Source organism: Quercus robur, chromosome 7 (genome assembly GCF_932294415.1).
Source record: "Quercus robur chromosome 7, dhQueRobu3.1, whole genome shotgun sequence".
Taxonomy (NCBI): domain Eukaryota; kingdom Viridiplantae; phylum Streptophyta; class Magnoliopsida; order Fagales; family Fagaceae; genus Quercus; species Quercus robur.
The window spans coordinates 45,497,749-45,508,035 of NC_065540.1; the positions used below are offsets into that span (position 1 = coordinate 45,497,749).

At 39.2% G+C, this 10,287-nt stretch overlaps 1 protein-coding gene across 1 annotated transcript; it reads right to left on the bottom strand.

Moving 5' to 3' along the window:
• Window positions 1-6,423: 6,423 nt before the first annotated feature.
• LOC126693656 (putative disease resistance protein RGA1) lies at window positions 6,424-7,934 on the bottom strand. The gene has a single exon (XM_050389756.1). The coding sequence runs from the start codon at window positions 7,645-7,647 to the stop codon at window positions 6,430-6,432; it is 1,218 nt and encodes a 405-aa protein (XP_050245713.1). The 5' UTR covers window positions 7,648-7,934; the 3' UTR covers window positions 6,424-6,429.
• Between the last annotated feature and the right edge of the window lie 2,353 nt (window positions 7,935-10,287).

Genomic DNA, 10,287 nt, shown 5'->3' on the forward strand with positions numbered 1-10,287 from the left:
CCAAGACTGGATTAAGTCCAAATTACTATATCTAAAATCCTTTGGATATAATGAGCAATGAGCAAAACATTGTTTCAAGTATGATGGCAATTGATTGTAACTCAATCTTAGCACAGGTAAAATGTCATCATCCTTTTGTTCTAGTTTCCATATCTCATTATCTCTTATAGAAATCCAATCACGCTCCTCAGTTTTTGAATAAAGTAAGCCCCCTAGAGTCTTCACAGCCAAAGGAACACCTCTACATTTTTTCACAATTTTTTTTCGACGAAAATCACATTTTGGTCCCTACATTTTGACCCGATTCCCGTTTTCGTCCCTAAGTTTTTTTTTTACCGCTTTTAGTCCCTCTCCAGAAAAGCGGTTCCATTTTAGTCCCTACCGTTACTTCATAAACGGATATGGCTGATGTGGCAAACGGCATTGGTAGTCAATAATAAAATAATCTCTACAGTACCACTGTTAGTTACTCCCGCCCATTCCTAGTCACTTGCCACTCACGTGACAGTCCCTAACCAAGCAAAACCCCAAATCACCCAAATAGAAATCCCTAACCCCCAAATTTCCTCAGCTCCTCGCTCATCAGTCACCACACGGATTGAAGTCCCTCACCAATCACGAACTCAAAAACACCTTCAAATCAACTGCTTTCCATGGATTCAAGCTCGATGTCATCGAGTGGAAGCTTGAGGAAAAGGGGCCCAGCCCGATGCTTCTGCTCGGAGAGACCCGTTGTGGTCGTTTCGTGGACATCTGACAACCCTGGAAGAAGGTTCTACGGTTGTCCAAATTACTGGGTAAGGTAGTATCTCTCTTTGTAATGTTTTTAAATTTCTGGGTTTTTAACTTTGGAAGCACTTCAGGTTCATTTTCGTTTCAATCTTGCTTCAATCTTGCAATCCCCTTTAGTCTAAGTCTAACCCATAATTTCTTTTCTTAAATAAATAAAAATTTTAAAAAATTTAAGGAAAAAAAAAAAAAACTCAGCTTGTTGCTGACAATATAAATTGTGCTAATACAAGAACATTGTGCTAATACAAGAACATTGTGCTAATACTATTTTAGTTTCTGGTAAGGTAGTATTTGCTAATACTATTTTTACTGTTTTTCATGATTTTGGTTGTTCATTTAACATCATTTATCTCGTCCTTGGGTGTTAGGTTGGACGCAAGTGTAAATTTTTTCAGTGGCTTGATGATGAAATCTGCGAGCGTGGGAAGGTGCTGATTCCAGAGCAGAGGCAACGGATTTTGACCCTTGAAGCTCAAATTGTAGGCTACAGGAAGAGAGAGAAGAGGCTGCTCATTTGCCTGGGGCTGTCTCTGGTGATAAGTGGGATGCTACTTTGTTTGATGCTTCTTCTGGTTGGCTAAATAGGTGGGGGGGAATGGGTCATTAGGTGGGTAGGTGTTAGTGGAAAAATGCCTGAATTTTGTTGTATGTATTAGTGGCAAAAGGCCTGAATTTTGGTGTATGTACTAGTGGAAAAAGGCCATAATTTGTGTTGGAATGTGTTGTTTGTAGTAGTGGGAAAAGGCCTGATTTTTTGGTGTAATTCTCTTTGCAATCCAAGACTTTAGCAATGGAATATGGTCTTTTTAATTAATCTATGATTTGTGTACCAATTTATTGCATTATTGTTAAGTGTTTGTGCTTGTGATATTAACTGTGCATCAACTGTCAATTTGACACTGCAATTTTGAATGGAAACCAGTAGCAGCCTGCAATTTTGAATGGCTGCAAAATTCTCTTTATGTATTAAAGGAGCTGGCTGCAAAATTTACCAAACCTGCATGCATCACCAGCAGCCTGCATAATTTACCAAACCTGCATAGTTTCTGCATAACTTACCAAACCAGCAGCTCTTTATTCATACATCATTACACATTTATTCATACATCATTACACATTAAAGTGGCTACTCCCAGCACATTAAACTCCAATGCTCACCAAGTCTGCATAATCACCAAACTGCCCAACAAAGCTAAAAACCAGCAAATTTGAGTTTAAGCATTTTAAAAATCAAAGCTAAAAACCAGCAAAGCAAATCTGAATAATGGAAGCTGAATCATCATAATAATGGGAGAATAATTACAAAATATTTAACACCAATTGTAGTTTTTGGTGTACCACAATAATTACAAAATATGTGACAAAGCACATTCATACAAAAAAGGATTTGGTCAACCCATAAACATATGCCAATTGTTCTAGCAGTTACATAAATATATGAAGAGTGCTTCAACATATAGCACAACAAAAAAAAGGTCCTGCTTCAGTTTGCTATCTTTTAGCAGATCTCATTGCTGCCATATATCTTGCTGCATTCCCAGTTGCATTCAAGGTTTCAGTAGTGACTGCACTTCTCTTCCTCTGTTTTTTTGGTCTTCGATTGGACTGGTTATCAGTGGGGGTTGGAGGTGCACTTGTGGTCACATCATCATTAGAGCTTGGTTGTGCCTTGTGTACTGTTAGCTGAGCATCCTTGGCTGCCTGCAAGCATAAGCACAATAACAATTAATAGTTTGCCAACTGAAAAACAAAACAATGAGGATATCTAAGTCAAAGTGTATACTTACCCTTCTAGTGGTCCCACTGGCTTGGGATGCACTCTCAGGCAAGGAGGAGTTCCCTCCTACTTCTCCCTTGTAGCTCCTCTTGTTGTGTCCTAATTTCCCACATAACTTGCATTGTTTTGAGATGCCTAGGCCTCTTTTTTTTTCTGTGACTTCTAGGTTCATCAGGCTCCAGTGCCCTCTTCTTCTTAGGTCTGCCAGGAGGTCTCCTCTTGATAGGGGGTTGCACAGGTGGCAGTCCAGTAGGACCCCACATATTCTGGCCATTGATGGGCTCTATAATGGGTTCATAGCAATCAATGTAGGTAGTCTTTTTGTAGCAAGCATTGACATACTTTTCAGCATCTTCTCTGTTGAAAAATATGCAAGAAATGGCATGGCAACATGGTATGCCAACTATGTCCCACCTCCTACAGCTGCATTTCTTCTCTTCCAAGTCCATAATGAAACTCTCAAGCCCACTCTTCACTTCAAACTTCATACGACCAGCCCAACATGCTATCCACTTGCTGCATGCCAACTTCTCCTTGTACAGCCTCTTCCTTATCTTAGGACACAACTCAGATTCCACCTTCGTAATCATTTCTCTGTTTGCTTGAAATCTAGTCATCAGATATAGCCTAATACACTCAAGCTGCAAGCACATAGAGAGAAAGGGAGAATTAATCATTCATGAATTACATAGGTCTATGGATCATAATGCACATGAAAGGGAGAATTATGCATACCATGGTGATTATAGGTTTGCTCCTGAACTTAACTATCGTGCTGTTGAAGCTTTCACACATGTTGTTCAAGACCGTGTCACTCTGCCCATCACTTTTGAACATGTGCCTAGCCCAGATAGTTGTTGACTGAGATTGCAGCCATTTGAATGCATCTTCATCCACCTCCTTTAGCTCATTCATTGCCCTCTCAAATGCTTGCCGATAGGTAGCCTTGGCTGCTTTCCAAAAAATGTCTCTAATAATGACACCAGGATGATTTTTCCTCAAATTTTAGTATAAATGTCTGCAGCAGATCATGTGCTCGTACTGTGGCCAATTGTCAACAAAGGTGTTCACCAACCCCTGCAAAGCACAATCATTTAATTCAGCAAGCAATGAAGCTACCATTAACTACAAATAATTCAACAAGCAATAAAGCTACTATCATACCTTCTGCTGGTCAGATATGAACACCCATTGCTTGTCATCTCCTATGTCAGCAAGCAATAAATTAAGAAACCAGGTCCAACTGTCCTTTGTTTCAGCCTCTACTACTGCATATGCGAATGGGAAGTATTCATCATTGGGATCTCTGCCAACAGCACACATCAGTTGACCACCTGTCTTGGTCTTCAGATGGCATGCATCTAGACCAATGATTGGCCTGCACCCTGCCAAGAAGCCCTTCTTGCAACCTTCAAGGCAGATGTACATTCTTTCAAAATATGGCAGCCCGGTTGCCAATCCATGCTCAGCTGCCAAATCACCATCCTCATAAGTATGCACCTTCATCAATATTGTGCTCCCAGGACTGCACCTTCTCAACTCATCACAGTACTCCCATAGTTGGTTGAACTGTGCAGTGTGGGTCCCATCAACAGCATCTTGAGCTCTCTCTCTAGCCCTACTTGCCTTGCCTGCACTTATGTCAACCACATACTTCTCATGCACAGCCTCCTGAATATCCTTAAGCTTTATGCCAGGCTGTCTCCTAACCCTCTTCACTAATTTCTTCCCAATGTATGATGCTATGCACCTTGGATTTCTATAGCTTCTGCTGCATGTGTGTTCCATGTTTAGTGTTTTCAATCTAAAACTCTTCTCCCTTGGCACCTTTGCAAGGTAGGCAACAAAATTGCACCCTGGCTGGCATCGGGCTCTCACTCTCACCAAGTCATTTTTTACAAATTTTATACCCCACCCACCATGGACTGCATAATCAGTTATAGCATCTTTAAATTGTTTAGCTGAGATGAACAACATATCCTTTTCAAACCTAAGGTTCTCAGCTTTGGCTACTGGCCTAAAGATTGGATATTTGCTGCTCCTAATAGAATTGTCAACCTCAGCAACAGGGATGTCATCATCACTTGAATCATCACCACCCTCACTGCCTGATGATGATTCATCAAGGCTAAGCAACTCCTCACTCTCATAGTCAGAATTCATGACACCACCACCCATTTGTCCTGCTTCAACCTCAGCATTTTCAGCTTGATTGTCCCAACTATCAGGACTATCTTCACCAATATTCATTGGTTGCACTTCTGGTTCTGGCTCTGCCTCTGCCTCTGCCTCTTCTTCTAAGTCACTCCTCTCATCCTCACTGCCCTCACTACCCTCACTGCCCAAGTATGCACCCTCACTGCCCTCACTACTCTCCTCAACTTGGTCATTAACAACTGGTGCTTTGCCAGCCCTCCTAGCACAAACTTCCTCATTAACAAATTTAGCATCATCATGGCCTCCAAATTGTGAAAAATCAGGTCTGTACTCTTCATTATCATTTTGAAGCACTCTGTCACTAGCAAAAACCTCTACACCTACACCTTCTACTTCACTACCAGGTACTGCAACAGCTAAGGGATCAAAATCCTCCACTGGTAACTCAACTGGTTCATGCACTGGATGCTCCACAAAGACATGAATCTCCCCATATCCCTTCACCAAGTCAGTCATGAACATAGCAGCATCATCATCAACCACCTGATGGAAATTTGACCGCTCTGGGTCCACACCAGGCATTTTATACCATAGCTTATCTACTTCAGAGTAGCCAAAATCCCTACATATACTCTCAATCTCTACTTTTGACCACCTATCTGGGTCACAGTTATCCATTATATCAACTGTCCCTCCCACATACGCTTGAGGGTTCCACATGAAATGCCCACCATGGTGGACATGCAGAGTAAAAAGCTCATTCATCCTGCATGCAAGTCACGGGAAGAAAACAGAATGAAAATGAAAACAGATATTAATAATACTTTGTTAGGCTAATAAACAAATAGAAAAGCATATAATACCGACAAAGGGATCACAGGGACCCAGCCACTTCTTGAAAAGCAAGACACAATATAGACAATCAGTGCAAATACCAACACAAAGATTCCATGGTTTATCAAAGGTCAATATAGTGGTCCCTGATAAACAATAGTGACACATAGTACAGACAAACAATGCAATTGCCAACAAAAATACAGTCAGTAATGTGGTCCCTGATAATGTGGTCCCTGATAAACAAAAGTAAAACAAAAGCTATAAAGGGAGACGCAAATAACAAAAGCAACACACAACAGCCAAACAATATTCCACTATCATGGTCAGTATTATGTCCACTACAAAAGCTATAAAGGGAGAGAGGAAGAGAGCGAGTGAAAGTGAGACACAACGAGAGAGAGAGAAACAAAGATAGATTGAAATTCCAGAGCAATAACAAAACACAACATCTCAAAATTCCCAAATTCTCAAAACCCAACAACTGCGATTCAAACCCAGAACGATTACCCAGCACTTAAAATGGCATTCATAACATAAGAGAGAGAGAGTTGGAGAGAAATACGACCTTCGCAATCTGCTCAGCACACACAAACACACTGAAGCTTGCCGATTTGTGGGATTTTTGTGCTTGCCGATTTGTGGGTTCTTTGATCGGTCTTGTGATCTTGTGATGAGCAACGGGTAAGGAAAGGTAAGAGATTAGGGATTTTCAGCAAGTTTGCCGTTAGATCTCATCTGACTAATTTGGGGTTTTGTTTGGTTAGGGACCGTCACGTGAGTGGTAAGTGACTAGGAATGGGCGGGAATAAATAACAGTGGTACTGTAGAGATTATTTTATTATTGACTACCAATACCGTTTGCCACATCAGCCATATCCGTTTATGAAGTAACGGTAGGGACTAAAATGGAACCGCTTTTCTGGAGAGGGACTAAAAGCGGTAAAAAAAAAACTTAGGGACGAAAACGGGAATCGGGTCAAAATGTAGGGACCAAAATGTGATTTTCGCCTTTTTTTTCCAATCCTTATAAGATTTGGATATTGTTTCTCCTCCCCTTCATTGAATGCCCACCTTAAAAACAATGATAGACAATCATCCTCTACAAGACCTTCTATGTCATGGATTGGTCCAGGAGCCATCGTTGAGGCAACTTTGTGACTACGTGTAGTGACAAGAATTTTACTTCCTTGGCCACCTTCTATTAACAAATTCTTCAGACTAAACCATTTGTTACGATTCTCATTCCAGACATCATCCAAAACAATGAAAAATCTTTTTTTCTTTAAAATACTTCGTAAATTAACTTGCACTTCATCCATACTCATGTTCTGTTTAATTCCACCACCTGTAGATTTAAGGATTTCTTTCGCTAATGTTAAAACATTAAAGTCTTCTGACACACACACCCATATTCTAGAGTCAAAATGTTTAGCTATCCTTATATCATTATACACCCACTGAGCCAGTGTGGTCTTGCCTAGACCTCCGATTCCCACTATAGAAATCACAGAAACACTACAATTGTCACCTGGGTGCATCAAAAGATCTATTATCTTTTGCTTGTCATCATCCCTCCCAATAACATCACAATCACGAACAAAGGAGTGGGTCATCTCTCTCTTCCTGTCCCCAATACGCTGATCTTCAAATCGTTCCTCAAGATGAAATTGAGCTCTATCCTTTGCTAACTCTTCTAAACTCTCTCTTATGCCCTCGATTTTCTGACTCATCTTATAACTGAAGCCAAGCAGGTTAAAAAAAGAATAAGAAACGGAGTCAAGTACCTTTTCACGAGTGCTTCCATGCATTTTCACCACTTGCCTCCGAAGAGCTTCACACTCGAATTCATCCAACACATCCATCGCATCATGAAAGACATCTTTGAGTTGCCCCAACCAAACACTTAGACCTCGGCTTTTCACTTGCTTCTCTTCCGCGTCCAACAGCACGGCTTGGATCGTGGACATGGTGAGCTCCAGCTTTTTCAGATCGCTGGAAATTACCCATGCAGAACAAATCTCTTGGTAAGCAAGGGAACCTATCTTGTCAATAACGCTTGCAGCAATGGAATAGGCCAACTCCATCAAATAAATTAAGAATGTTGGTTTTGCTGTGAACTGTGAAGTGACAACAGAGAGAGATCGGTGAGGTGGAGCATCAGAGATGATATGCTCTGCCTTCTATGCAGATTAAGGATGGGAAGTAGGAATGAGTTTGGAAGGTAATAGTGGGATTTTGTCTTGAGAAAACTAGGAAAATAATCATATTTTGAATTGGAAAAGCTGATAAAAATTAGAAAGTGATCAAAATTATAAGGAAACAAGTGAAAGCCCACATGTTTTCTACGTGTAAAGCACAGAAGCTCTCCAATATTTTGAGTGTAACACTTGATTTTAATGTGATATTTTATCAAAAGTAAGATTACAACTTACTAAATGATGCAATCACTTTATACTCAAAATTTGCACAAATAAAATTTATTTATCATACAATTAAATAAATTAGTACTAATAAAAAAAATAGATTATCATAAAAGGATAACTAATGAAAATATGCTTAAACAATACAAATTAAATAAATTACTTAAAATATTAAAAAAAATAAGTACCAATGAAAATGGGAAAAATTAAATCAAAACTAATTTTTTAAAAATAAAAAAACTTTAAATAAAGTCACAACTGGGTTGATATGGTCAAACTTTAAGTAAAATCACAAACGGGTTGATGTGATCAAATTTTAAATAAAGTCACATCACAAATGGGTTGATGTGATCACATCATCCCACGTGATAATGGCTAGAGTCTATAGACTTTTTATATATTTTATTTTTTGAGCACAGACTAAAATTCTATATTTTGAATTATAGTGGGGCCTTTTTAATATACAATGTATTCTATATTTAGCTAATAAAACTATAAAAGGGGCCTTGAATTTTTTTTAGTCTAGGTAAAAGGGTAAATAAACCTTAATTAAAATATAAAATAATATAAGATGAGTCTTTTTTATTTTATTTTATTTGAGAGCCTCAGGCAACTGCCTTAATGGCCTATATATTACAACCGTCCTAAAGACACATGACAGATAAAAGATCTAAGGATTAAAAACAAGCTATGTCAAAACCTAAATTATTTCTCTCTTACACACAACTTTCAACAACCTCCCTTGGCAAATCTACCACCTAAATGTCTTTGGCAGACTATAAATTGTGCCAGGAAGTCAGAAACGCCACCGGAATGTAAAAGTTGCGGCCGCATGTACTTGGATGCAATATTATTAATGAACCCCAAGAGGACATGTAGTATCAAAGAGCCCGTTTGGTTACCCTTTTCAAAATACAGTGTTCAGTGTTTAAACACTGAACACTGTGTCCAAAATTTTAAAAAATGTGTTTGGTCACCATTTTCAAAACAGGGTTGTTTGAAAATTATTGTTCCAAAACCCATGTTTGAACAGCGTTTTTTGGAATGTACTCGGAGCTGATTTTAAACAACAAACAGGTGTTTTCAGTGGCATTTCGGTAATAAAATTGAACACACTAGGAGCCCACCTGATCAGCTTTTTTGAATCTTTGTCTCCTCTTTGTACCCTCATCTCTTCACGCCCCAAACCCAAATGCCTGGTACAAAGAAGATCACACAGTCCGAACTCTCACCCACCTTCATAACTCCCCTCACCCAGCGCCATTGCACCTCACCCCTCACGGACCCAGCGCCATTAATCCTCACAGTGGCTTCATAAATGCGTCAAAATCCCACACACCGCATCACCAATAACCCCTATCAATCTCACACAAGCAAGGTGAAAGTGAGATTCGAACCTGGATAAAAAAATGGGTCGACAAAAGCTCGATTTCTTGCTGGTTCTTGGAGTGCTGACAATGGAGATGAGATGCTGAGGAACGTGAAGCCCAGCCGTGGGCCTTCTTTAGCGTCGATGACGACGGCGGCGACAAAAGCTCGATTTCTTGCTGGGTCTTGGAGTGCTGACAGTGGAGATGAGATGTTGAGGAACGTGAAGCCCAGCCGTGGACCTTCTTTAGCGTCGATGGAGGTGACGACTACACCGTGGGTTTTGTTTTCTGCTCTCAGGGAAGAGAAGATTTGAAGAAGGAAAAGAGGAGCTGGGAATATAATGCATGTTCTCTCTCCCGATTAAAAAAATAATATTTAAGTACATTGGTCAGCTTTTTTTACCATTTAAAACACACATACCAAACACATATTTTATATTTCTTGAACATTGAAAAACGTTGTTTAAAATATGATACCAAACACATTTTTTTTTTTTACTCACACTAAAAACACGTATTTCAACAACACTTTTTAAACCACAATTTTCACATCTTTTTAAACAACAACTTTTGAAAACTATGATCAAACGGGCCCAAAATCTCTCATTCTCTGTGAAAATTTCACGATTTTTTTTTTAAATTTTTTATTTAATATTCTCGTAAATTCGTTTATCTGTGTGTGAAACAAAGCCCTCTCAAATCTCAATTTCCCTGTTCCTATTGTTTAAACTTTTAAACCCTGGGGCTGCGAAATCACGTAATATGAGAGTTTGAATATAAAAATCTTTGAAGTTTTAGGTTTGACGTGGCTTGTTTTTAGTCCATAAATTTTTGGCTTAAATACTCTTTTCGTTCCTACATTTTTTGGGTCATTTCTATTTTGGTCTCTACATTTCTATTTTACAACTTTTAGTCCCTAAACCAATTAAAGCAT

Coding starts and splice junctions, on each gene's coding strand:
- LOC126693656 (XM_050389756.1), bottom strand. CDS start 7,647: ATGGAGTTGGCCTATTCCATTGCTGCAAGCGTTATTGACAAGATAGGT.